Source organism: Orcinus orca, chromosome 8 (genome assembly GCF_937001465.1).
Source record: "Orcinus orca chromosome 8, mOrcOrc1.1, whole genome shotgun sequence".
NCBI classification, from domain to species: Eukaryota; Metazoa; Chordata; class Mammalia; order Artiodactyla; family Delphinidae; genus Orcinus; species Orcinus orca.
The window spans coordinates 6,916,328-6,941,542 of NC_064566.1; the positions used below are offsets into that span (position 1 = coordinate 6,916,328).

The following is a 25,215-nucleotide window of genomic DNA, read 5'->3' on the forward strand; positions in this document are numbered from 1 at the left end:
CTCCCATTATCCGCGCGACCCTGGGGCAAGGCCCATCTTCCTACCCCAGCCTCGGTTTCCCACTTTGATGCTGCCGGGCGGAGGTGGGCGCGGGCCTTCCAGCCCCGCCCGGAGGAATCCGGCGGGGCGGCCAGCGGTCCCAGGTGAGGGCTCTCTGGAGCGGGCCCAGCGCGGCGGCGGCGGCGGGTTCCGGCGGGGCGGGCATCTGGGGCGGGGACCGCCCCCCAGCCTCCACCCGCCCGCACACCCTCGCTCCCCCAGGCGGCAGCGACGACGCTTTAAACAGAAAAAAACTGTCTCCCTGGCTCGGGGCCAGCATCCCAGCCCCCCTCGCCGCCGCCGCGCCGTGCTCCAGCCAGGGAAAACAACTGCTCACTTCTCCCTGAGTCCGCCCCGCGCGCTCCCTGCTTCCCGGCGGCCGCGGGAGCCCAGCCCGACCGGGGGAGGCGCGGAGCGGGCCGGCCGCCCGGCCTTCCTCTCCCCTCGCTCCTCCTCTCCGCTTCAACTTGCTCCGGCCTCCTCGCTCCGGCCTCAGGTTGGGGCCTCCGCAGGCCCTCGGCCCCGTCTCGTGGCTGGGCTCCTTCCCGGGGCGGTGGAAGTTTCTGGGCTCCCCGCAGTCCAGCCTCCATCTCTTTGCCTCTCACTGGGCCCGCGCCCGCGCCTGCTGTCCCCTCCCCGCGCGCTTCCTCCCATCCTCTCCCTCGCTGCCCTCTCTACTCCTCTCCCGGGGCTCCCGGCTTGCTGTTCCCCTCGGGCGCCGGGACCATCGCCCCTGCCCGGGCGCGCCCCCCGGGTTCTGCGGCCCCGGATGCCCGGGCCCCGTGGGGCTGCTGGCGGCCTGGCCCCTGAGATGCGCGGGGCCGGGGCGGCGGGGCTGCTGGCGCTGCTGCTGCTGCTGCTGCTGCTACTGCTGCTGGGCCCGGGCGGCGGGGCCGAGGGGGGGCCGGCGGGCGAGAGGGGCGCTGGCGGGGGCGGGGCGCTGGCCCGCGAGCGCTTCAAGGTGGTCTTTGCGCCGGTGATCTGCAAGCGGACCTGTCTCAAGGGCCAGTGTCGGGACAGTTGTCAGCAGGGCTCCAACATGACGCTCATCGGAGAGAACGGCCACAGCACCGATACGCTCACGGGCTCCGGCTTCCGCGTGGGTGAGGGCCGGGGACACGGGCAGGGGGAGCGGGGAAGGCAGGCACCTGGACAAATGCGGGGTACCTGACAGCGTAAGCCACGTAGGCCACGTGACCCTGGGGGTCGTGGGTTGAGAGAGCAGAGCCTGAGGGCCTGGGGCCCCAGGGGCTTCAGGGGGCTTGGGAGGCTAGAGTGCTGGGGCCAGAGTTGGGAGGGCTGCATGGAAGCCTGGACTTTACAGCTTTGGGTTGGCGTTGAGGCCTAAGGTGTGGGGTGATGCTGGGGTCCTGGATGACACAGGCCTCTAGGAAAGTGCTGGGTCCTGAGAGGGAGCCAGGGCCTGCAGCAGGGGCTTTTGAGGGATGTGAGCCGGGGGCAGGAGGTCTCAGAGAAGGGATAAGTATTCCCCCGAGAAACAGTCTTGCTGGAAGAAACAGGAAAAGTCTTTAAAAACTGTCTAAAGTAGGGCCTGCCAGTGGTAGACACCTGCATTCTCTGGGAGGAGGAGCTGAGGTCAGGGCTGGGAGTGAGGGAGTTAGTTACTGGCAAGGTCTTAGAGGGGAGGGGTGTTGAGGCCTAACAAGTGGAGAGCAGGCCTGGAGGTAGGGGCTGGTTTGGGTCCTCAACCTCTCCTCCTCCTGATGCCCCATCTATACTTCCCCCATAAATCTTAACAGCTCTGCCTCAGAGTCTCCCCCCAACAAGCCGTGATAACTTCCCAGTTCCACCTGGAGTCCACCCCTTCCCCAACATCTCTCTGCAGAGAGCCAGGCCTGGGCTCAGCTCTCCTCCCTCAGGGCCCTGTGGGCCAGGCTGGGGGAGGTGTCCCAGCAGTAATTACCCTCCTGGACAGGGTAATTAGGCCAGGCCCAGGATGGTACCAGCAAAATAGCCCCTCTTACACATTCCTATACTCATGTACCCACTCAGACCTGAGGAACCCCACAGATGTGGGGTTCTCATGAGACGTGCATGTGTGTCTGTCTGTGTGCGAGTGTGCACGTGCGTGCTTGCACGTGACACGCCCACGGGGGTATGCCCGGCTTTGGAGTGGCACACTGGGATCAAGTACTTGTTTCTTGGTGTTGTCTGGGGTGCATGTCTGCAATCACTATGGGAGTGTTTATGTAAGCCTGTGTTGGTGTCAGAATGAGTCTGTGCATGTGTGTGTGATGAGATGGCTGTGCATGTGAGTATACGTGGGCCCGGCCTCCCAAGCCCCCTGGCCATCCTGCCCAGGCTGCTGTCTCCATCCGTGCTGCCCACATCCCCCAGGCTCGGCGCCCAGGCCACAGTGGGCGGGTGTCACAGGGAGGTCACCCTCACCGCTATGGGTGACTCATTGGGAGGCAGGAAGGAGAGGATCCTGCCTCCCCCGGCCCAGGACACACCCCTTCTGCCCTGAGAGACTGGCCCCAAGAGGCCGGGCAGGATGGGCTGGGCTGGGCTGGGATGCTCTTAGCCAGGCCCCGATGGCCATGCATGTGGGCCATCCCTCTGAGGCCCTTCAGGTGTCCAGAGAGCCTCAGCCCCACCTTCCCATCCTGGGAAGTGAGGGCAGCTATGTGGCAGGCAGGAGAGGGGCTGGGCCTGGTGTGTGAGCTCAGGTCCCCAAGGCTGGATTTCAGATATGAGTGTGTGACAGAAAGACAGAGATCCCATCCTCTCACTGAGCCACTCCTTCATTCATTCCCCCAGCACCTCCTCTGGCACCCAGAGCTGAGGCAGAGGGTGGGTAGGATCTGAGGAAAGGCTCTCTTCCTGGGGGAGGAGCTGAGCCTGGAAGGATAAGATGTGAATATGCAGAGATGGGGGACAAGGCTCTGAGGGGGCGGGAAAGGCATGATTAAAGTCAGGGAGGCAGAAGATGTGGTACATTTGTAGGGGACGGGAGATGAGTCCTGGAGCATAGGGTGCACATGGAAAGAGCAGGGGGGGATGGGCTGAAAGAAGGTTCCTTCTGGGCCACGGGAGAGCAAGGAAGCAAGCTGTGAGCAGGGGTGTGACTGTGCCAGAGCTTTGCCTGAAGCAAGTTTCTCTGGGGGCGCTTGGGATGTTGACAGGCAGGGGAGTGGCAGAGGGCATGGGGAGGAGGGAAGATGGATTATGAGATATTACAGAGGCCAGAACTGGCCCGAGTGGGAGCAGGAGAGATGGAGTATCAAGGCTTAGTTATGAGTGACTGGGCAGGTGGGGATTCCCAGTGGTTGTTCAAGGCCAAGTGGAGGTGGGGAGGCAAGATGCTGATTTCTGACAGGGTCCCCTGGGTGGAGGTGCTTAAGAGAGGTCCTGGAGAGGGATAGCTCAAGTTGGCAATGGTGAGGTGTGGGCCCTGGGATGGCAAGACAAAGAGAGGGAGGGAGAGCCCAGAGAGGGCTGAATCAGGGGAAGAATTTAGGGGTGAGAAGGAGGAAGCACCAGAGAGAGATTGGATTTCCAGGAAAGGCCTAAGGGAGGGAAAGGCTATTCCATCATCATCATCATCGTCATCATCATTTGCTACTACTTATTAAGGACCCACTGTGTATTAGGCACTACGCGAAGCATCGCCCCATTTAATAGACAGGACAGTCCTACAGATGAGGACACTGAGGCACAGAGAGGGGAAGTAAGTTGCTCAGGGCCACACAGTTGGCACACGGCCTCCTATCTAGGATTTAAGTCCAAGACTTAAGACTCCAGTGGCCCCATGGGTATAAGGATGTTGGGGGACTTACAGGGTAGTGTGTGTATGTGTGTGTGTGTGTGTGTGTGTGTGTGTGTGTGCGTGCGTGTGATGTGTTACAAAAACCAGCTTCCCAGGGAGGACAGAACTGGTGGGTGGCAAGGAAGCAGGGAGGAGGGGAAGAGACAGGATGTGGGTGAGGGACTGGGCCTGGGGGCTGGGACAGGGGTCTGCCTGGGCCCTGATCCACCTTTCCTCTCCAGTGGTGTGCCCTCTGCCCTGCATGAACGGCGGCCAGTGCTCCTCCCGAAACCAGTGCCTGTGTCCCCCGGACTTCACCGGTCGCTTCTGCCAGGTGCCCGCTGGAGGAACCGGCGGGGGCACTGGCGGCTCAGGCCCTGGGCTTGGTCGGGCTGGGGCCCTGTCCACAGGCGCGCTGCCTCCCCTGGCTCAGGAAGGCGAGTCTGTGGCCAGCAAGCACGCCATCTACGCGGTCCAGGTGATCGCCGATCCGCCGGGGCCCGGGGAGGGGCCCCCTGCCCAGCATGCAGCCTTCCTGGTGCCCCTCGGGCCAGGACAGATCTCAGCGGAAGGTACCAGGCAACGGGCAGACCCCGGTAGGCCGAGGCGGGCGGGCAGTAGGGTGGCAGGTCCCTGGCGGAAGCCAGCCCTGGAGGACCGCCACACTGCCAACCTGCCCTGCGGGGCAGCCCTGAAGCCGCTGTGCCCCGCCCCCCAGTGCAGGCCCCACCCCCTGTGGTGAACGTGCGCGTCCACCACCCGCCCGAGGCCTCCGTCCAAGTGCACCGCATCGAAGGGCCCAACGCCGAGGGCCCAGCCCCCTCCCAGCACCTGCTGCCGCACCCCAAGCCCCCGCATCCTCGGCCACCCACCCAGAAGCCCCTGGGCCGCTGCTTCCAGGACACGCTGCCCAAGCAACCCGTGAGTGAATCCACAGTCGCCGCTGGACCGGCCCTTCAGTCTCTCAGGGCTGCCCTGTTCCAACCCACCCGGATTGCTCAAAACTGGGGGTGTCCTGCAGGTTGAGTGGAGGAGGAAAAGGGCCTCAGGAGGGAGGCCAGGTCGGGGCTGGGCACCCTGTGACCCCTGTCCACACTCCTCTCCCTAGTGTGGCAGCAATCCCCTCCCCGGCCTCACCAAGCAGGAAGACTGCTGTGGAAGCATCGGCACAGCCTGGGGCCAGAGCAAGTGCCACAAGTGCCCCCAGCTGCAGTGTGAGTGCCTTGGCTCAGTGAGACCTCCCTCCCACTCCCCACAGGGTGGTTCCGCCCACACCCCTCTCAGCCCTGCAGTGGGAGACTCCAGTCCAAGCAGCCTGAGCCTCTCACTGCCCATCCAATTCCCCTCAGCGTCCCACCCTGCCTGTCTCCAGTGCCCTCCCTTCCCTCTCTGCAGGCCCCCCAAGGTCCTCTCCTGCCATGCTCTCCTCTTTCTGCAGACACAGGGGTGCAGAAGCCAGGGCCTGTACGTGGGGAGGTGGGCACTGACTGCCCCCAGGGCTACAAGAGGCTCAACAGCACACACTGCCAGGGTACAGCCGGCTGGAGACTCTGTGGGCTGGAGGGGTAACTGGGGGAGGCCCTGCGGTGGACGGGGGCGGTGGGGCAGGGGCAGAACCCTGAGGTTCTTGGAGCATCTTGCTGTCACCCTATGGCCCCAGACTGGAGGGACCAAACTCTCACTTAACCACAGACATCAATGAGTGCGTGATGCCAGGCATGTGTCGCCACGGTGACTGCCTCAACAACCCTGGCTCCTATCGCTGTGTCTGCCCACCTGGCCATAGCTTGGGCCCCTCCCGCACACAGTGCATTGGTGAGACTGGGGGATCCTTGGAGGTCACAAAGCATGGGTGGGAGGTTAAGCCTCCAAACAGTAAGGATCAGAGGTCACAGAAGTCAGAGTGAGGTCAAGGGCTGACTGCAGGTGAAACAAGGCCCAGAGCAGATAGGGTCAGGGATCAGTGGGTTCAGGAGTTGCATGAGATCTGGGGTTAGAGGTCGCATGGGGGTCAGGGATTATATGGAGTCAAGGTCATATGAGACCATGGGCTTGATGAGTGGGAGGGATAAAGTCTAGAGCAGCTAGAATCAGGGGTCAATGGGGTCAGTGGTCACCGAAGTTTCAGGTGTTACATGAGGTCAGAATAACACAGGTTTCAGGGGTCATATGAATTCAGGGTCACGTGCGATCAGGGGCCACATGAGGATTAAGCGTTGTCTGGGCCAGAGAGGCAAGGTCTGGAGCAGACGGGAAGGGGGATGTGGGCAGTGTTCAGGCCCAGATGCCCATGCCCACCACTGGCCCCTGCAGCAGACAAGCCAGAGGAGAAGAGCCTATGTTTCCGCCTGGTCAGCCCTGAGCACCAGTGCCAGCACCCGCTGACCACGCGCCTCACCCGCCAACTCTGCTGCTGCAGTGTTGGCAAGGCCTGGGGCACCAGGTGCCAGCGCTGCCCAGCTGATGGCACTGGTGAGCCTGGGGCATTTGTGGCTGGGGGGCTGTCTGTGTGCCTATCCAGGAAATGCTCACTTCTCTGCCCCTTGCTCTGGCCGCAGCTGCCTTCAAGGAGATCTGTCCAGCTGGGAAGGGGTACCACATCCTCACCTCCCACCAGACGCTCACCATTCAGGGTGAAAGTGACTTCTCCCTTTTCCTGCACCCTGATGGGCCACCCAAGCCCCAGCAGCTCCCTGAGAGCCCCAGCCGGGCACCACCACCTGAGGACACAGAGGAAGAGAGAGGTCTGGCCTGACCCCTCCTGTTACCTGACAGTTGCTGAACCCCTAGGTCTGACACCTTGACCCTTGATCCACAGATATGACCTGAGTCTAACGTCTAAGTCCTAGTCCCAGACCAGCACTGACCCCCAGAGCTGATACTCTGACCCCTAACCAATGTTGTAACTAACCCCAGAATTAACCCCTGATCAACAGAATTTGACCATTTATTGCCCTCCAGATTCAATCCTCTGACTCCAGGACCCCTTTGATTTCCAGACCAGGGCACTAATGCAGCTCAAATGCTGCCCCTAGATCTGACCTTCTGACCGCTGCCCCAGGGATTTGACCCTGGCTATAACCTCCCAAGCCAAGGACCTTGTCCAACCATTGCTTCACTGACCTGTGATGGAAACACTCCCTGACCTCAGGATCTAACCCTTGATGCTTGATCCAGACATGATCGCTGAACTCTTAGGGACCCTGACCACAAATACCCAAGTGCCAATCCCAGATCTGACTCCCTTCTCCCAGCCCAACACTTAATGGCCCCATCTTCTTCCCTTCTAGGGGTGAGCACAGACTCAGTGAGTATGAGAGCCCAGGTGGGAGGGGCAGGGAGGCCAAGGAGACACAGAGGGCTCACGTTGCTGTCACCCGCAGCCAGTGATCGAAGAGCAGTCCTCGCAGCAGAGCCACCCGACTGTCACCACATCTCCTGCCCGGCCCTACCCTGGTGAGCTGGACACCGTAGGAACCAGTCCTCAGGGGCTGTCACTGCCAGGGAAGTTCACAGTCTAGGCACCAGGAGGCGGTGAAGCTGGGTGTGAAGTTCCCAGCCGGTGACCTGCGGAGAGAGGGGCGGCGCTCTCAGCTTCCTCACCAGCTGACGAGTGTGCCCTGCTGCCCGCAGAGCTGATCTCCCGGCCCTCGCCGCCCTGGTTCCTGCCCGACTTGCCCCCGTCCCGAAGTGCGGTAGAGATCGCCCCTACTCAGGTCACAGGTAAGACCCGCCCACCTAGGCCACGCCCGAGGTAAGCCACGCCCCTAACAGTTTTTCTCCTCCCTTACCCCCTTCAATCATTCCCGAGCACTAAAACATCCAGGGTTTACTGTGTGCCAGGCCCTGGGCTGGGCGCTGTGGAAGCCTCGGTGTGCAGCAGAGATCCCACTCTGCCCTCACCTGATCTGGGTATTATGGTGGTCAGCCCAGGCCAAAGGCATTTATTCATATATTCTACAACTATTTATTGAGCACATACTATGTGTAGGCACTGTTTAAGTGCTGGGGATACAGTAATAAGCAAAACAGACAAAAGTTCCCTATCCTTGTGGAGTAGACAGACAACAAACAGATCAATGAGTCCAAATCTGGTATGTCTCATAAATGCTATGAAAAAAAAAATAGAGAAGGAAGGAAGTCTGGGCGGAGGGGGTGGGGGTGATAATATGCACGGTGGCAATGAGAGAAGGCTTTCTGAGCAGGGCTTTAAAGATTGTTAGAAATTAACAACGAGAAGTGGGAAAGAAATGGGTGGGTTGGGAAAAAGGACATTCCAGTTTGGGCAGAAGTTTGGGCAAAGGCATGGAAACATGAAACCCTGGTTTCGTGGAGCAGGGAGAAACCACACACACAGATCAGTGTTTCTGAACTAGGGGAGGACTGGCTCAGGGAGCCTTGTTAAGAGGCTTGGGTTTGATCCCAAAGGCTGTGGGAAGTGTCTGCAGGGTTTTGGGCATCGTAGTAATTGCTAGCTATGGCTGAACAGTTGCCCTGGGCCAGGCACTGACTGAAGAGTTTTACATACTAAATACCGTTTACCCTTCTCATACTCTGTGAAGTGGGCACTGTTAGCCTCGTTTTCCAGATGAGAAAATTGCGGCTAAGGGAGGTTCAGGGACTGGTCCCAGGTCACACAGCTGAGCCAGATTCAAGCCCATGTCTCTGTGGACTCCAAAGCCACAAGGAAGCCACCAGCCTGGTTGAAAACCGGAGGTTAGATGAGCTCCTGGTGGAAGGTGACTGCCCTGGAAGTCTGCACAGGCTAGGAACCACCCAGGGACAGTCTGGGGGCCGTGGGAATGTGGAGGAAGAGACACATGCTGAGGCTTCTCAGAGGAGGGGGTGTTAAGGATGCCTAGGGAGAGGCATCTCAAAGAGAACAGCCTGCAAGAGCCCACTGGCCAGGTGTGTTTGGAAACGGGTAGAGTTCAGCATCAAGGCCTGGGCTGCATGGGGCAGGGCTCAGGGGAGGGACCACAACGGGGAGAGGTGGAGGCACGAAGTACTAGGAATCGTAGGAAATAGGGTGAGGGGGATTCCTGGATCTGACCACTTATGCACAACCATGTGCGAGCCAGGATTCCCAGGAAACCAGCTCCTGTCTGCCTTGGGAGGGGGAGGAAAACCACTGTTCTGGAATGGGGGGGGGCAGGTCCCTAAGGCAAAGGGTGTTGGTTCACTGATCTAGAGGATGTTTGTGTGGGTGAGGCTGCAGGGTTTGAGGTATTGAGGTTACTGGGGTCAGGGTATCATAAGTGGGGATAGAAGTATCAAGGTTTCCTGGAGTTGAGGAGATAGGGATGTCAGGGACCTGGGGTCATGGTTTGGGGCTGCCGGAGGTTGTGATGTTGGGGTTATCTGTGATGGAGGTGTAGGGAATCCTAGGATTGGAGCACCCGAGCTTAGGGTGCGACCCGGCCCAGGTATCCGGGTCGTTAGTAATGGGCTATCCAGGTCCTCCCTGGGGACGTGGCAGAAAGTGAATGCTCCCTGCCTGGACCCCTGAGCTACCGCCCCACCCCCCAACCCCGGCAGAGACGGACGAGTGCCGACTGAACCAGAACATCTGTGGCCACGGGGAGTGCGTCCCGGGACCCTCGGACTATTCCTGCCATTGTAACCCGGGCTACCGGTCGCATCCGCAGCACCGCTACTGCGTGGGTGAGCGTGGCGAGTGGGTGGCGCGGGGGCGGCCCTGGCTCCCGACAGACCTCTGACGCCTCCCCGCCCGCGCGCCCTTCTCAGACGTGAACGAGTGCGAGGCGGAGCCGTGCGGCGCCGGGAGGGGAATCTGCATGAACACCGGCGGCTCCTACAACTGCCACTGCAACCGCGGCTACCGCCTGCACGTCGGCGCCGGGGGGCGCTCGTGCGTGGGTGAGCACGGCCGGGCCGGGGGTGGCGCTGGGGCTAGGTGGACCTGGGGGCCTCTCCCGACCGCATGTAATCCCCTCCGCCACCTTGCACTCCCCTCGCGCCCCTTCCTCCCGCTCAGACCTGAACGAGTGTGCCAAGCCCCACCTGTGCGGCGACGGCGGCTTCTGCATCAACTTTCCCGGTCACTACAAGTGCAACTGCTACTCCGGCTACCGGCTCAAAACCTCTCGACCGCCCGTGTGCGAAGGTGGGGAAGACCCCATCTAGACCGCCGGGGGTCCTCAGCAGTCCCTCGGCCTGGGGTGGGGGCGGAGGGCCTCACCCCCGTCTCTGCCCAGCTCTGGGCCTCTCAGAGGTTTCGGTCCGGAGCCCAGAGGGCCTGCTTCGCCTTGTCGATTTGTGACGAAGGGAGGCCCTGCCGAGGACGCTGAGCGCCTGGCCGGCCACGTTGTCCCCAAACGAGTCCTGTTCCTCCCTACTGTGCAGACATCGACGAGTGCCGAGACCCTAGTTCCTGCCCAGATGGCAAATGCGAGAACAAACCTGGGAGCTTCAAGTGCATAGCCTGTCTGCCTGGCTACCGCAGCCAGGGGGGCGGGGCCTGCCGCGGTAAGGGCGAGGCATGGGTTCGGGGTAGGGTAGGGGGCGGGGCCTCGAAAGCAAATGGGTGGGGCCCTTCGGGAGTCGCCCCTGTGATGGAGCGGGGGTAATGGCGGTGGAAGTCACCTCCAGACTGGGCGTCCTTCCTGGGAGTAGAGGACCCCCCCATCCCGGGCGGAGGGGGCTCCCACCCCCTCACAGTGCATCATCCGGTGGGGCGGAATCCGAGGCGAACCTTCTCCGCTGCAGACGTGAACGAGTGCGCCGAGGGCAGCCCCTGCTCTCCCGGCTGGTGCGAGAACCTCCCGGGCTCCTTCCGCTGCACGTGCGCCCAGGGCTATGCGCCCGCGCCGGACGGCCGCAGTTGCCTGGGTGAGCTCCAGCCCTCCCCGCCCTGCTACCCGCCACCCATTCACGCGCCGAAGCTGGGGACTGGGTCACCCCGTCTGTCGGACGGGTGGGCAGGAGGTAGCTAATTCACAGACACCGCCCCTTCACTGATCCACTCACTACTTTCCTCAGCGGACCTGGTGGAGGAGGGGGCGACCAGAATTTCTACGTAGGAAGGATCTTAGGAGGCAAAGCTTGAAGCTGCGTTTGCAAAGCACGTTACTTAAATTTGAGGGGGGAAAAAAGATATAAAAGAAAGGGGATGTTAGTAGTCCCCCCGACACTAATGTTTCTTATGTATCAGGAGGAAGGCTGAGGGCTGGGATTCAGAGAAACTGGAGAACAGTAGACACCAACTGTAGAGCGCAGGGCTGTAGGACTGGATGGAGTTTGGGTGTTCCTGGGAAACCTCAGCAGGGCTGGGAGAAGGGGAGGTCTGAGTGCTCTTAAAGGACCAACAGGAGTTAACCATGCGAAGAAAGGTGAGAGGGAAGAGCATGCCAGGCGCAGCGCCAGCGAAGTCAGAGGCAAACACCAGCACGGAGTGTACAGGGAATGTAAGGTGTAAGCAGGGGATGGGGGCTGAGGCTGGCCGGTGAGGGGCAGGTCCCCACGCCCTGAAGGGCCCACCTAAGCCCTGCCCAGGAGGTTGAGCTTCACCCTGAGGTTATTAGGAGGCACCTGAAGCATTTTAAGGGGAAGAATGGCAAGACTGGCCATTTGTTTTAGAAAGTTCCCTGATGCCCATTGTGGAGAGTGGCTGGAGGTCTGGTGGGGACTCAGGACAGAGACAGTGGTGGACCTGATGAGAACAGAGGCCTAAGGATGGTCATGAGGTTATGTGATATTAGAGAAATATTAGAACGCGTTACCTGGGCTGCTTGTGAACTGGATGTCAAGGTGAAGGAGAGAGGGGAGTAAGGGATCCTTAGGTTTCCAGTTTGGGTGAGTCAGTGGGTTCTGCTCACCGGGATAGGGTCCCCTGGGGTGGGGCATGTTTGAGAAGGAAGACATGAAGTTTCATGTTGGACAGTTGAGCAGGTGGTCCCTGTGGGCCTTTCAGCTGGCAATGCCAGCAGAGGGTGGGCCATACTGATTGGAAACCTTGGGCCAGACACACCCAACTGGAACTGGGTATTGTGGGGGTGTGGATCCTTGGGGTGTCACTGGGAGGGTGTGAAGCCTTGGGGGTGTGCCCTGGGAGGAGCTGTGGAGCCTCGGGGTAGGCACTGGGGAGAGCTGTGGAGCCTTGGGGTGCAGTCAAGGATGGTGGGTCCCGTGAGGGGAGCCTTGGCAGAGCCTTGTGGATACCGCCACGTTGGTAGAAGGCAGGGGAATCGGAGCAGGAGGTGGCGGAGCAGAGGTGGTGCAAGGGCCCAGGGAGCACTAGCTGAGAAGCTGGGGAGCGGAGGCATGCAGGGAAGAGGAGGATGAGGTAAATGCAACAGAGAGCTTCTTGTAAAATAAGGACTAGCTGGGGAGACGAGAAGGTCCTTGGTGGCCTTGGCAGGGGAGCTTCCGTGGCATGATGGGAGGCCAGAAGATGCAGGCAGCAAGTGAGGAGGAGTGAGACCTGGGATCACCAGAGTGGGGTGTAGGCTGTAGGCTGAGGAGAACAGTAGAGGTTTGGAACTGCCCAAGAGCACGGGGGCTACCTGGGGGCTTTCGAGTGTCAAGGCTTGAGAGGAGGAGGAGAGGGTAGCGCTAGCCATGCTGAGGATCTGGCTGGGCTGGAGGCCAGAGGGAGTGGAGTGGCCCAGGTGCTCAGCTTGGTGGCTGGCTCCAGCCCCGCTCAGCACCCAGGATCCTGAGAAGCAGGCTAGGGCTCTGACTTTGCCAGGCCAGTGAGGAGGAAGGAGAGGTGTTCATGGGCCCTTGCTAGAGGAGGTAGAGTTGGGGGCTTGAGAACAGCGGAGGCAGCGGGAAGGAAGCTGCATCTGAGGTATCCAAGAGGGGGCAGATCCCAGCCCCTTGGACCGAGAGTGAGTGGCTGGCATTGAGGTGAAGGTCACAGAAACTGAGGGATGAAGGACTGTAAGGTCAGAGGCTGGGCGTGGCTGTCCAAATGGACGTTGAAAACTCGTAGGATGGGGAGGAAGAGAGAGGGAGAGGGGCTAGGAAGGTGGGTGCTGACAGCAATAGAGAGGCTGGCTTGGGGGCCAAGTGCACCTCAGAGGAAGAGTGTGGTTTGAAAGGGGTCTGGGGTGTGGGCAACGACCAGCTTCCACCAGAAAGGACTGCAGAGAAGCATGCTCTCAGAGCCAAGTCCCTTTACTGCACAAGCAGAACAAGTTTATTCTGTGAGACCAAAGATATAGGGGAGCTTATTTACATGGGAAGGAAGGCAGCCATGGCAGGTGGGGGAAGGGCAAGAGCAGCTGTGAGAGCAGTTGGGGCAAAAGGAAGCCCAGGGCAGAATGGGATTGTTTGGTGAGAACAGATGAAGGATGGGGAGGCCAGAGTTCTTTGGAATCATACGTGGCCCAGGGTTCCTGGCAGCACCTGGTCTGGTCGTTAGGGCATAGTGTGCCACACAGGAGCAGAGTGAGGGTCCCATGCTTTTCTCCAGCTCCACTCACCTCAGCTCTGGTGCTCCAGGCCATGGGCAGGAGTGGGAAAAGGGTAGCAGAGGCCCAAGACCGTCCCATCCTGGCCCTCTGACAGCCCCTGTGCCCCATAGATGTGGATGAGTGTGAGGCTGGGGACGTGTGTGACAACGGCATCTGCACCAACACGCCAGGCTCCTTCCAGTGTCAGTGCCTCTCTGGCTACCATCTGTCAAGGGACCGGAGCCACTGTGAGGGTGAGGGGGCCCTTGAGTTGGGGGGCTGACCTGTTCCTCCCTACCCCAAGACCTCCACTGCCCAGGCCCCAAGCCCAGGGGCTACCTGTAAACAAGCCAGGCACTCCCATGGCCAGCCCCCATCCAGATGCAAGATGAGGCCTGGGGTGTGGGCCCTACCCAGGGCTCTTTGGGAAGCCTTGGAAGCCTCAGGCTGTGTGTGATTGGGCTTAGCCCCTGAGATTCTCCCCCTCTTTGATTCCCTACAGACATTGATGAGTGTGACTTTCCCGCAGCCTGCATTGGGGGTGATTGCATCAACACCAATGGCTCCTATCGATGTCTCTGTCCCCAGGGGCATCGGCTGGTAGGCGGCCGGAAGTGCCAAGGTATGGGGGGATTGGCTGAGAGCTCCCGAGGAGCAATGGCAGGCAGCAGTAATCTCCTAGACACACTATTGATCTGTCTTTCCATCCATCCATCCACTCACTCATCCTTCTACTCTTTCACTGAAAATAACAACAGTGATAATGACAGTAATTAATGGTGCTTATTACTATGTGCCAAATCACCTCTATATGCATTCATCCAACAAGAGTTTACTGAGCATCTAATATTTTCCAGGTTCTGTGCTATATACTAGATATTGAGCAATGACCCAGGGCTCCCAGCTAGGGGAGACTGACATGTAAATTGATTCTTACAGTTCAGGGTGCTGGGTGCCAAAAGAGGTCTGGACTAGTGATTTATTCCAACAGTTGAATTGGAACTTGAAGCATAAATAGGGTTCCCTAAAGCATAAATAGATTCCCTAAGCAGAGAAAAGCATGGGATGGTATTCCAGGCCCAAAGAACAGTATTTGCAAAGCACAGAGATCCGGAAGAAACTAGTTGTGTTTTAAGCGAGAGTAGACACCTATGCCCTAAACACAGAGCTGAGGGTGTTGGTGGTTTAGAGTAAAGGGTGATGAGACTTAAAGATATTGGGAGACCAAACTGAAAGTCCCCAAATGCTGAGCTGAGAGTTAGGACTTCATTCTGTTAGGTTTTATGAAGAATAATCCATCGAGTGTGCACACAACTACCCACATGCACAGACAGAAGCGAGTGGATTTCCTGTCATGTGTACTTTGAAGTCACAGTGGAAATTCAGGTTCTGATCTTGTGTGAGGCCCTTGAGGCATACTCCCGGGGAAAGAGGGGCTCATTTCCCTCTGAGTGATTCTTTCTGCTCACCTCACTCCCTGAAGACATAGATGAGTGCAGCCAGGACCCGGGTCTGTGCCTTCCCCATGGGGCCTGTGAGAACCTGCAGGGCTCCTACGTTTGCGTCTGCGATGAAGGCTTCATGCCCACCCAGGACCAGCACGGCTGTGAGGGTGAGTGCCCTCTCGGATTCCTCCTCAATCTAGACAACTCCCTTGAGCTGCAGCTGGGGCTCAGAGTTGTATCCTGGTCCCACCCTCTGGAATGTGGCGAACAGGAAGAAATCTCTTTTTGCCTGGGAGAGCCCGGTGGGGCCAGACCTCGCAGGAGGGCCCTGAATGCCACATTGAGGATGGAGCTTGGCTTTCACAGTGCAGCTAAGGGGAGCCAAGGGATGTGGGGGAATAGAGGGATGAGGTTGGTGGGCAGCGTGGACAGGCAAAGACATTCTGCAGGAACCTGAGCTGCTCTCCCCTCCCCTCAGAGGTGGAGCAGCCCCACCACAAGAAGGAGTGCTACCTTAACTTCGATGACACCGTGTTCTGCGACAGTGTACTGGCCACCAATGTCACCCAGCAGGAGTGCTGCTGCTCCCTGGGGGCTGGCTGGGGAGACCACTGCGAGATCTATCCCTGCCCAGTCTACAGCTCAGGTCAGGAGCCGGGCAGGCCCTTTACTTTTTCTGAGCCTTAGTTTCTTCATTTGGAAACGGACTGGGGGAGAGAGCCCCTCCCTGGGTAGGTGGGAAATGAGGCGAGAGCTCTGACCTGTGCCCGACAGCCAGCACACACGTGCTCAATCCTGCCTCCTTCCTTCCCCACGGCCACTATCTCGCTGTAGCTGAGTTCCACAGCCTTTGCCCGGACGGGAAGGGCTACACCCAGGACAACAACATTGTCAACTACGGCATCCCAACCCACCGTGGTAAGCCCCAACACGGCTCCGCCCACCTGGCATGCCCTGCTCCGCCCGCCGAGGTTTGGACCGCCCCGATCCCGCCAGTGCTTGTCAGTGGCGGGTACTGGGGTAAGGCCCGCCCACTCCCTCACCGACTGACCCGCCCCTCCACAAAGCCCCGCCCCACCACTCTTACGTCAGCGTTCGGAAAAGCCCCTCGTACAGAGTTTTCGTCCCTTCCACCGTAAGCCCCACCCACACGTTCTCTGCTGCGGGGCCTAAGTGGCCCCGCAGGTAGAGGGCGAGGGTGCCCACGGCCTGTCACTCCGCAGACATCGACGAATGCATATTGTTTGGGGCGGAGATCTGCAAGGAGGGCAAGTGCGTGAACACGCAGCCCGGCTACGAGTGCTATTGCAAGCAAGGCTTCTACTACGACGGGAACCTGCTGGAATGCGTGGGTGAGTGCAGCCGGCCCCGTGGCCGCGGGAAAGCAGCCGGGAGACACGCACAACCACCCGACTCGGGGCCGGTTCCTACCACTCGCGCTTTTCCTCCCCTCAGACGTGGACGAGTGCTTGGACGAGTCTAACTGCCGGAATGGAGTGTGTGAGAACACGCGCGGTGGCTACCGCTGCGCCTGCACGCCCCCGGCCGAGTACAGCCCGGCGCAGCGCCAGTGTCTGAGCCCAGAGGAGATGGGTGAGGCTCGGGTCGGCCAGCTGGGGAAACAGGAGGGAGGCTGGCCGAGCCGAGCTGTGACTTCCACCCCTACACACCCATCATCCCCTCGCTGCCCGTAGACGTGGACGAGTGCCAGGACCCCGCAGCCTGCCGCCCTGGCCGCTGCGTCAACCTGCCGGGCTCCTACCGCTGCGAGTGCCGCCCGCCCTGGGTGCCCGGGCCCTCTGGCCGCGACTGCCAGCTCCCCGAGAGCCCGGCCGGTGAGGGCAAGGGTCATCTTGGGCTCTCCAGAGCCCTGTCCGCCGCCTGGAGACCCGGGGCCGCGGTTCCCCCGAGGGTGGGTTGGAGCGGGGGAGGGCGCTCCTCCCTGACGCCGGGTCCCCCTCCGCAGAGCGTGCCCCGGAGCGGCGGGACGTGTGCTGGAGCCAGCGCGGAGAGGACGGCATGTGTGCGGGCCCCCTGGCCGGGCCCGCCCTCACCTTCGACGACTGCTGCTGTCGCCAGGGCCGAGGTTGGGGAGCCCAGTGCCGCCCGTGCCCGCCGCGCGGCGCCGGTGAGCCGGCCCGGGAGGGGTTGCCCGGGAGGGAGTTTGGGGCGGGAGCCGGGGTGAATCGACGCCGCAGACGTCTGACCGCCCCCTGCCCTCTCAGGGTCCCACTGCCCGACGTCGCAGAGTGAGAGCAATTCCTTCTGGGACGCGAGTCCCCTGCTGCTGGGAAAGCCCCCGCGAGGTGAGTGTAAAGGGAGGGACAGAGGCGGGGTCCGCGGCCATCGCTGGGATTGGTGTTGACGTCTGCATTCTCCCGGCGCAGAAGAGGACAGCTCGGAGGAGGATTCAGACGAGTGCCGCTGCGTGAGCGGCCGCTGTGTGCCTCGGCCGGGCGGCGCAGTGTGCGAGTGTCCTGGTGGCTTCCAGCTAGACGCCTCCCGCGCGCGCTGCGTCGGTGAGCTGGGCCGAGGGGCGGGGCAGTGGGGGGCGGGGCCAGAGGCGGGCGGGGCGGGGCCCTGCAGAACCCCGCCTGGACCGGAAGCCCAGCGCGCCGCGCGGCTCCGGCTCCGTCGCGAAGTCCGCACCTGTTAACCCCCACACCCAGACATCGACGAGTGCCGAGAGCTGAACCAGCGCGGGCTACTATGCAAGAGCGAGCGCTGCGTGAACACGAGCGGTTCCTTCCGCTGCGTCTGCAAAGCTGGCTTCGCGCGCAGCCGCCCACATGGAGCTTGCGTGCCCCAGCGCCGCCGCTGACACCACCCTCGGTCTGGACCTCGGCAATCACCGAGGAGTTTCTGACCGACACTTGGGGCGAGCTCCGCCTCTCGCTTGTGCCCTGACTCGGGGCTCGGACCCAGGGACCCTTCGGGGCCCGCAGACCCCTTCCCCGAGCCCCGTGTTCCAAGGGTGCCCATACCAGCTCCACCCGGTTCATAGGCAGATGTTGGGTCTCTCTGGCGCTGCCGGCCTTCCTTCCAGAGGGCGTTTCCCAGAAACTGATAAATCAGATCGTGCCTCTTTACTCTGGGTTTTCGAAGTAAATTGATGTTCATGTCCATGGTGGGCGCAGTCTCCGAAGGGCAGCACCAGACCCCAGCCTCCTTGGAGGGGCTAGACTGAGCCCAGCACAGGGGGTGCGAAATAGAATTTATTGTGGCTCTGATTATGTATATGTGAAATGTGCCTGGCCAGGCTGACCGGGCTCCCAGGGTTTGTACAATAAATACATCTGCGGGGCGGGCTCTCCGAGGCTGGGAAGCGCCCACACCTGCGGTTCAGTCCAGCTTCCGGGTTCCCAGCTTCATGGGGCCCTTGGCTGTCTTTTTCTCAGCGCGTTTCGCCTCCATCTCCCGCCTACGCTCCTCGCGCTTCTTCCGGGCTAGCTCTGCCTTGGCCTGTCCTGGGAACAAGAAGGGGAGGAGGGCTGACGGCGTCAGGACAACCTGAGTCTCAGCTTCCCAGCCCATGCCTGCCCCAGAGGAGGGTAGCCCTAGCCCATCAGCCAGCCAGCCCAGGGGAAGCACTTACGGCTCTCGGCCTCCAGGCCCTCCCAGTTGTCATCACCCCACGAGTCCCGCCTCGGCTGGAAAGGGAAGTGTGGGCTGGAGTGGAGGCCTACTCTCAGTTGAGGTCCGCCCCAGGCCTGCACCCTCCCACTGGACAGGTGCCGAGTACCTGGGCACCAGCCTCCCGACGCACTGACAGGGCAGCAAAGGGGTCGCCTTTGTCACTAGGCTCCGGTCCACCCCAGTTATACTCGCTGGCCAGCCGTGTGCCCTCAGGGGGTGGCTCCGGGGGGCTTGGCTCCTGCCAGCCCTGCTCCCATGCGTCCTCGGCTTCCCAGCTGCTCCAGTCTGACTCCTGGGATTTGTGACCAGGGTTGCTGGTCTGCAAAGAGGAGGAGGAGATAGTGTCAGAGAAAGGGAGGGAGGGGCAGGGTCCAACCCCACATACACGTACCCTGTCCCACCCAGCTCACCTGCCCAGCCCAGCTGGCTTGGCCCCCAGTACTCCAGTTGTCCTGCTGGGCCAACACAGATTCGGCCTCCTGCTGCAGTGTGGGGAGGAGAGCATGACCATAGGGCCCCCTGTACTCCACCCAAAAGGGCAAGGAAGCCCCCTAGCCCCTGCCCAGCCATGGGCTCCACCCTTTCTTCTTTTGCCTTCCCTCTCGTTTTCTCCTTAGGCCCTGTCTCCCATCAGTAAAGTGGACACGCTGAACCTGGCCTGTCATCACTCCTCTATGAAGCTGGGTAATGAGATCTAGAGTTCCACACCCCTGCCTGTGGCCTCAGGGGTCTCACCCAGAGCTCTGCCCCCATTCCCTTCAGAACAGCCCCACTCCAACCTCAGCCCATGCTGAGCCCAGCCCCAGGGAGGACTGGTTGGTTGCAGGCCTGGGAGTGACTTCTCCTTGCTGGTCACAGGGTGGGGTGGGCACTAGAACAGGTATAGGAGGGACGGGGAGTGGAGGAGAGGAAGGAGGGTCAGTGGGCTGAGCCAACCACCAGCAGCCTGGCCTCTGGAGTTGAGTGGGGGCTCAGCTGTCAGCTCTAACCCGCAACGGCTGCTCCATGACACCTACTTGCCCAGGATGCTGTGCAGATCAGGACAGGTCTGACTCCAGCCAAGCCCACATGAGTTCCTTGAATGGCAGGGGAGCCTGTGACCTTGAAGCTGGGGTCCCCCGGGTAGGCCTCCTCAGCCCCACTTACCTCCAAGCTACCCCAGTCTTCATCATCCCATCTGTCGCCAGCAGTGCTGTCCTCTTCTGCATCCTTGCTCTCTTGTGTCTCCCAGTGGCCTGAGGTCGTGGGTGTGGCAGGGACAGGGGCTGGGGCTGGGGCAGGAAGTCCTGGGGAGCAGAGGCTCACTGAGTTGCCACACACTGGGCCCCAGGAAGGTCTCAGAGCAGGGCCGAGGTTGCTGGGGGTGTGTAGAGTGGAAGCTCACAAGGGGACTAGACCGTACCGTCTCCTATGTCCCCGTCACCATCCCGGGGGAAGTCGATCAGTAACAGGTCCTGGGTGCCAGCAACCCCAAGCCCTCTCAGTCACCGATACAGCCGATCTGGGACACTCACCCTCAGGCACGGGTCTCTGGGGAACGTTGGTCTCAGCTGGGGCAGCCGTGGGGTGTGCACGGATCAGCTTAGAGGTGAGTGAGGAGACCCCTGTCACGGCCCAGCCTGCCCAGCTGGCTGCGGCTCCTCCCATTCCAGGGCTGGAGGCTGCATGGACGTCCTTCTCTGGGCAGTGACAGGAGAGACAGGTATGGACACCTCAGGCTTCCATGGGGAGGGTGGTAGGAGGGCAAGAACTGAAACAGAGCAACCTGCAGTGGGCGTCCCCCTTCTCCAGGTACTGTGTTCTCCCAACTGTGAAATGGGGGTGGGGGAGTGATGTACAGTCTGTCCTCTAGGGTTCTTCCAGCTTTCGGACGCTCCAATGAGGTAGAAGGGGGCCATGACAGGTGACAGTTAAGAATGTGGCAAGAGTCACAGGGAGCACGAGTGTGGGCCACTCACCGGCTTCGGCCAGCTGGGTGGGGTCCTCCGACACAGACTCCAGTTTGGACAGGAAGCTTCGAATGGCCTTGAAGGCCTGTGGGGTAGCAAGGGGCAGAGCTGGGGCCTCCAAGGTTCCCGTGAGCCTGCCAGGCCAGCTAGGGCCCAGGTATCCCCCAGAGCCCCAGCTCCAGGGCCCAGCCCAGCTGTGCCCTACCTGGTCCCGCACGGATCTCTCAGGATCCACGGTGAGGCTGCAGAGCACAGGCAGGATCTTGTGGGCGCAATCAGTCATCGAGTAGAGGTTGTGGGTGGCGGCGAAGCCCAAAACACCCGCGACCCGGGATGGTGCAAACGGGTCCTTAGTGGCCCGGCTAAAGGCGGAGGTGAGGACCCTGTGTCTGGTCTGGGGTGGGGCGGGAAGAGGGCTCCTGAGTATAGGATCAGTACGGGGCCCAGAACTGACAGGCCTTACTTCCCAGAACAGAGGCCATCCACGGGGTCTCCAGAGTCTAAGAAATGGGAGTTAATCACTAACAAATGGGGAGAATTTACTTAAAACTCTAGACCTTGGCTTCTCCTCCCAAATCACTGGGCTCACGCTGCCTCAGAGTGACAGGGGCCAGAGCAGCAGCTGCCTCCGGGCTGAGGCCAGTGCCTCCCTCCCCACCTGCACTGCAGACCGACTCATTCATTCCTGTTAAGGGCTTGGGAGCTGCAGGCGTCTGCATTCACAGGCCCTGGCTGAGGGGAGGGGATGCAAGGCCGTGGAGGCAAGCAGGCCTGGGTTTGGTTCCCAGACCCACCACCTACTGGCGGTGTGACCCGGTTCAACTCACTCCACCCTCAGACACTGGGCTGGAGCACCCAGGGCCTAGGTCTCTGGGAGAATGACAGGCCCCACACAAGGAGACCTGGCTCTGGGGGACCTGGCTGTGGTCCCGTGACGGTGACAGAGCTCCCGGCACTTGTGCAGGGCACTCACGCCGGCACTGAGGTAGGAGCCGATTTTGCCCAGGCAGACGGTGGTGTTGCAGCGGATGGGGCCCTGCTCATCCTTAGCCTGCAGCCGCGCGAAGTGCTTCATCAGCTCCACGTTGAGGTTGGTCTCGTTCAGCTTCGGGGCCAGGAGCAGCATGGACTGCAGGGCGGGAGACGGCGGAAAGTGTGGGCTGGAGCGGGCATACTCTGGAGGCCACCAGTGGCCCTGGGCACTGAGGAGACAAAGCCCGCCAAAGCCCTCCCCAACCGACCCCCAACCTGGTCCTGGCCCTTACCCAGAATGCTGAGGAAGGTGACCCCCACTGCTTTGCACTCCTGTCTCCCATCCCTCTCCGTCAGCTCTCTGTTGCGTGCACTCTACTCAGACTTTCACAAAAACACCTCCACATACACTCTCTACCAATTAGCTTGGGTTGAGGTCACCAATGATCTCCATGTTGCTAAATCCAAAGGCCAATTCTCCATCCTCACCAAACTTGACCCCTCAGCAGCTTTGACAGCCCCGAATTCTCCCTCCTCCTCGCAACTTTGGTCTCTTGTTCTTCCAGGACACCGCCCGCTCCTGGTTCTCTGACCTCACCTACTGCTGCTTCTCAGTCTCCTTTTGCTGAGATCTTACTGTTCAGACACCCCAGAGCTACTCCTCAAGCCTCGTATCTTTTACACCTCAGCCTAGGCGAGCTCACCCATCTCACGGCTTCGAATGCCCTTGTTAGCTGACCGTGCCCAGATGCGCACCTGCAGCCCAGACTTCTCCCCTAAACCTCACACACACATAACCAGTGCATGTCCACCTGGCTAACAGACATGCCAAGACTGGGCCTGACCTCCTCCCGCAAAACTGTTCCTCCCAGGGACTTCCCTGGTGGTCCAGTGGTTAAGAATCCGCCTTCCAATGCAGGGGATGCGGGTTCCATCACTGGTCGGAGAACTAAGATCCCACATGCCGCAGGGCAACTAAGCCCGAAAGCCACAATTACTGAGCCTGTGAACTCTGGAGCCCGCGCACCACAGCTAGAGAGAAGCCCACGCGCCGCAACGAAAGATCCCGCATGCTACAACTAAGACCCGACACAGCCAAATAAATAAGTATTTAGAAAACGAAACGAAACAAAACAAAAAAACTGTTCCTCCCAGTCTTCTCAGTAAATGGCAACTGAACCTTCCAGTTGCTCAGGCCAGAAACCTTGGAGCCATCCTTGACTCCATATCTACCCATCACCAAATACTGTCAGCTCCACCTTCACAATGCTGCCCCTTCTCTCCACCTGCTGCTACCACTCAGGTCTGAGCTACTGTCACCTCTCATTTGGGCCACTGTAATAGCACTTAACAGTGTCCCAGCTTCCACCCTTGCCCTGACAGTTAGTTCTCCACACAGCAACACAGTGTTTTGCAACAGGTCAGATCAGGTCAGTGCTCTGCTCAATCCCCCAGGGTTCCTGTCTCACTCCCATGAATGCATCAGGTCCCTGCCATGCCCTACGAGGCCCTGGCCCCACCATGACCTCTCAGACTACACTGCCCACAATCATGCCCCTTCAGCCATGCTGAACCTCTTGCTGCTACTCCTACACTCCAGGTACACGCCAGCCTCAGGACCTTTGCACATGTTGTTCCTTCTGCAGGCAACATATTTCCTCCAAATCTCCTCCTTCACCCCTTTTCACCTTTTTTCCTTAAACAACATCTCCTCTGCAAGGTCTTCCCTGATCACTGTTTTTAGAACTGCAAACTCTTCACACTCTCCATCGCTTTCTAACATAATATACTTTTTTCTAATTCTGTTTATTGTCTGCCAAGCCCCCTCCCCCTCTCCTCGAAAAGAAGCTCCAAGAAGGCAGGGAGCTTGGTCTGCCTGTGCATACTGCACCCCAGCGTGGGACACAGGGCCGGGCACAAAGCGTGTCTGCTGAATGGAGGACTATTGGTCATGCCCATCCTGTTGCCCCCACCACCTGCCGAGCTGTACCCACAGCCTGGACCTACATGCAGAACAGTGCTTGCCCCTCCCGTAACCTGCTTGACCCACAGGCCAAAACCAAGGCCTGTGTGTCCTCTGATGAGCCCCCTCTAAGCCTCAGAAAACCAGGGGTGGCCCCTCTGGGCCTGGTTACACCCACCTTGACTGTCTGCTCCCGGATGGCAGGGTTGGTGTCCAGGAAGCCATGCACGACGTGCGGAAATATCTGGGTGTTGACTGTTGGCTCATCAAGGTACTGGATGAACTGCTCCATCTGTGGTCCGGGTTGGGGCATGAGAAGGCAGTCAGCCCTTCTACCCCTCACCAGAGACATGGGACCAGCCTTAACATGGTTTCTCAACCTGGCAGGCACTGGCTGGCCAGGGGAGTCTCCTGAGGCCCCCACCTCGCATCTGGCCTCAGGCCCACGTGGACTGGTGAGGCTGCAAGGAGGGTGCTGAGAAGAGCCTGGGAATGGGAGGTGGAGGGCCTGGCCTCTGGTCCTGCTCAGCAGGCTAACTGGTCACAGCCCCTCTTAGAGCCTCCACCACCTGTCTATAAAAAGGAGTGCAACCCCCGCCCAGAGAAGCGCTGTGAGGAAGGCTGGTGTGTTGAGCACCGGAGAGGGAATGTTGCCTGGAAGCACGGGTGGCCCCCACCCTCGATCCCATCAGTCCTGTATGATGCTCCCAGCTGCCCTGGGGTTGGCAAGAGAGACATTATCCCCACTCTAGAGGGGACCGAGCCAGGAGATTGGGCGGCGCAGGGGGAGGCGTTTAAGCCCTGCAGCCCGGGTGGGCGGGGCATTCCCAAAGCTGCCAATGAGCCCTGCGATTATCTTGACTTCCTGAGAGCACAGCCCCGCTTGTTCCTCACCGGTGTGTATGTTTCAGGGAGGGGTTTCTGGGGTCCCTGTGTAGCCGGCGCAGGGGCTTGAGCTACCTGCCTGGGGCTGGAGGTGAGGAGGGGGCCTCCCGTGCAGCCAGGGTGGGGTCCGGGTGGGGTGGAAGCAGGCACGGTGTGCCGTGGCCCCTACCTGTTGTAGGAGGCGGATACGCATGGCCCGGTCAGTCGAGGAGAACATCTTGACCACGACAGGGATGATCTTCCGCTGATACTCCGCAGCGCCGAGGAACTTACCCACCTGAGAGAAGGCGCAGGAAGAGGGGCTCAGCTCCATGCACAGGACTGAGATGACTTCACTGGGCTCATTTAACTCCCTCAGGCTCCCTGCTGATTTCCCAGGGTGGGAACGGGGTGAGGGCGGTGGGGTGGGGCAGGCACATCCTCAGCAGCCCCTCTGCCCGTACTCCGTCTCAGTCAGCGCTGCCCTTAACCCTTCTGAGTCAAGGCCTTTCTTAGGAGGCTCACAAAAGCTCTGTGCCCTTCCGTATAATCAAGCACCTTCCCTATAATCAATCAAACACCACATGCACACAGAATTCTGCCTGTGATTTCTGGGGGTTCTCAGCTCCACAAGATTTACTTGCCGTCTTCCCCGCTTCCCGCATGCCAAGTTCGTTTGGGGAAAGGTTTCTCCCACCGAGCGGGAAATGGCAGGCGCCCCGGTAACAGTGGGCTGGGGTCTGAGGAGGGGGAGAGGATCCAGCCCCTAGAAGCAAGAGAGCTAAGCGCCGAGTGGTCAGGAAGGAGGAAGGAAAGTGAGGTGGTGAGCAGGTGATCCCCTGGGCCCTGGGAACCAGAGTGCCCAGGTCAGACCAGGGAGGCTGTCTTGAGGAAATGGAGGAAGGGCTATAGGCTCTGAAGGAAGGAGTGTTTGGAAAAAGAATTTTGGAGGCACAGGGTGTCCCTTCCCCAGGGACAAGAAGTCCCCACCACCTCCCTGACAGCTGGTCAGGTGACCCTGACTTGCTGAACCACTGGATGTCAAAGCTCCTCCTCGGACCTCCCTGGTGGGAAGCAGTTAAGAATCCGCCTGCCGGGCTTCCCCGGTGGCACAGTGGTTGGGAGTCCGCCTGCCAATGCAGGGGTCACGGGTTCAAAC

At 60.3% G+C, this 25,215-nt stretch overlaps 2 protein-coding genes across 12 annotated transcripts in view; one reads left to right on the forward strand and one right to left on the reverse strand.

Moving 5' to 3' along the window:
• Positions 1-18,022, forward strand: LTBP3 (latent transforming growth factor beta binding protein 3). Of its 6 annotated transcripts, none has more exons than XM_033416506.2 (28): positions 1-1,142; positions 4,051-4,404; positions 4,527-4,729; positions 4,917-5,022; positions 5,247-5,339; positions 5,501-5,623; positions 6,122-6,280; positions 6,367-6,552; positions 7,099-7,115; positions 7,192-7,264; positions 7,442-7,531; positions 9,347-9,472; positions 9,557-9,688; positions 9,807-9,935; positions 10,175-10,297; positions 10,538-10,660; positions 13,359-13,481; positions 13,730-13,849; positions 14,711-14,839; positions 15,151-15,318; positions 15,507-15,590; positions 15,896-16,024; positions 16,128-16,265; positions 16,367-16,507; positions 16,639-16,800; positions 16,898-16,978; positions 17,060-17,191; positions 17,342-18,022. In XM_033416506.2, the coding sequence occupies exons 1-28, from the start codon at positions 68-70 to the stop codon at positions 17,491-17,493; spliced, it is 4,671 nt and encodes a 1,556-aa protein (XP_033272397.2). In that variant the 5' UTR covers positions 1-67; the 3' UTR covers positions 17,494-18,022. The 6 variants fall into 6 exon arrangements, with proteins under 6 accessions (XP_033272397.2, XP_033272423.1, XP_004264403.1 ...); XM_004264354.3 differs by having other exon boundaries at positions 271-1,142; positions 4,051-4,380; XM_033416541.2 differs by having other exon boundaries at positions 1,012-1,138.
• Positions 17,875-25,215, reverse strand: part of SCYL1 (SCY1 like pseudokinase 1) — a 12,622-nt gene continuing 5,281 nt past the window's right edge. The window contains exons 8-19 of one of the 6 annotated variants that reach the window (XM_049713070.1): positions 24,247-24,354; positions 23,371-23,484; positions 21,231-21,386; positions 20,463-20,651; positions 20,267-20,342; positions 19,823-19,987; positions 19,455-19,594; positions 19,088-19,179; positions 18,719-18,790; positions 18,415-18,627; positions 18,268-18,341; positions 17,875-18,139 (exon numbers count right to left, since the gene is read on the reverse strand). In XM_049713070.1, the coding sequence (XP_049569027.1) occupies positions 18,015-18,139; positions 18,268-18,341; positions 18,415-18,627; positions 18,719-18,790; positions 19,088-19,179; positions 19,455-19,594; positions 19,823-19,987; positions 20,267-20,342; positions 20,463-20,651; positions 21,231-21,386; positions 23,371-23,484; positions 24,247-24,354 (1,524 nt within the window). In that variant the 3' untranslated portion in view covers positions 17,875-18,014. The remainder of the gene's footprint in view (positions 18,140-18,267; positions 18,342-18,414; positions 18,628-18,718; positions 18,791-19,087; positions 19,180-19,454; positions 19,595-19,822; positions 19,988-20,266; positions 20,343-20,462; positions 20,652-21,230; positions 21,387-23,370; positions 23,485-24,246; positions 24,355-25,215) is intronic. The other 5 variants (XM_033416674.2, XM_033416677.2, XM_012538100.3 and 2 more) reach the window with 5 other exon arrangements.

What these genes read in the sequence shown, in the direction of transcription:
- LTBP3 (XM_033416506.2), top strand. Translation starts at nt 68, where the DNA reads ATGCTGCCGGGCGGAGGTGGGCGCGGGCCTTCCAGCCCCGCCCGGAGG. An exon ending in GGGCTCCGGCTTCCGCGTGG is followed by an intron (nt 1,143 to 4,050) that starts GTGAGGGCCGGG and finishes TTTCCTCTCCAG; the next exon opens with TGGTGTGCCCTCTGCCCTGC. An exon ending in GCTCCCCGAGAGCCCGGCCG is followed by an intron (nt 16,508 to 16,638) that starts GTGAGGGCAAGG and finishes CCCCCTCCGCAG; the next exon opens with AGCGTGCCCCGGAGCGGCGG.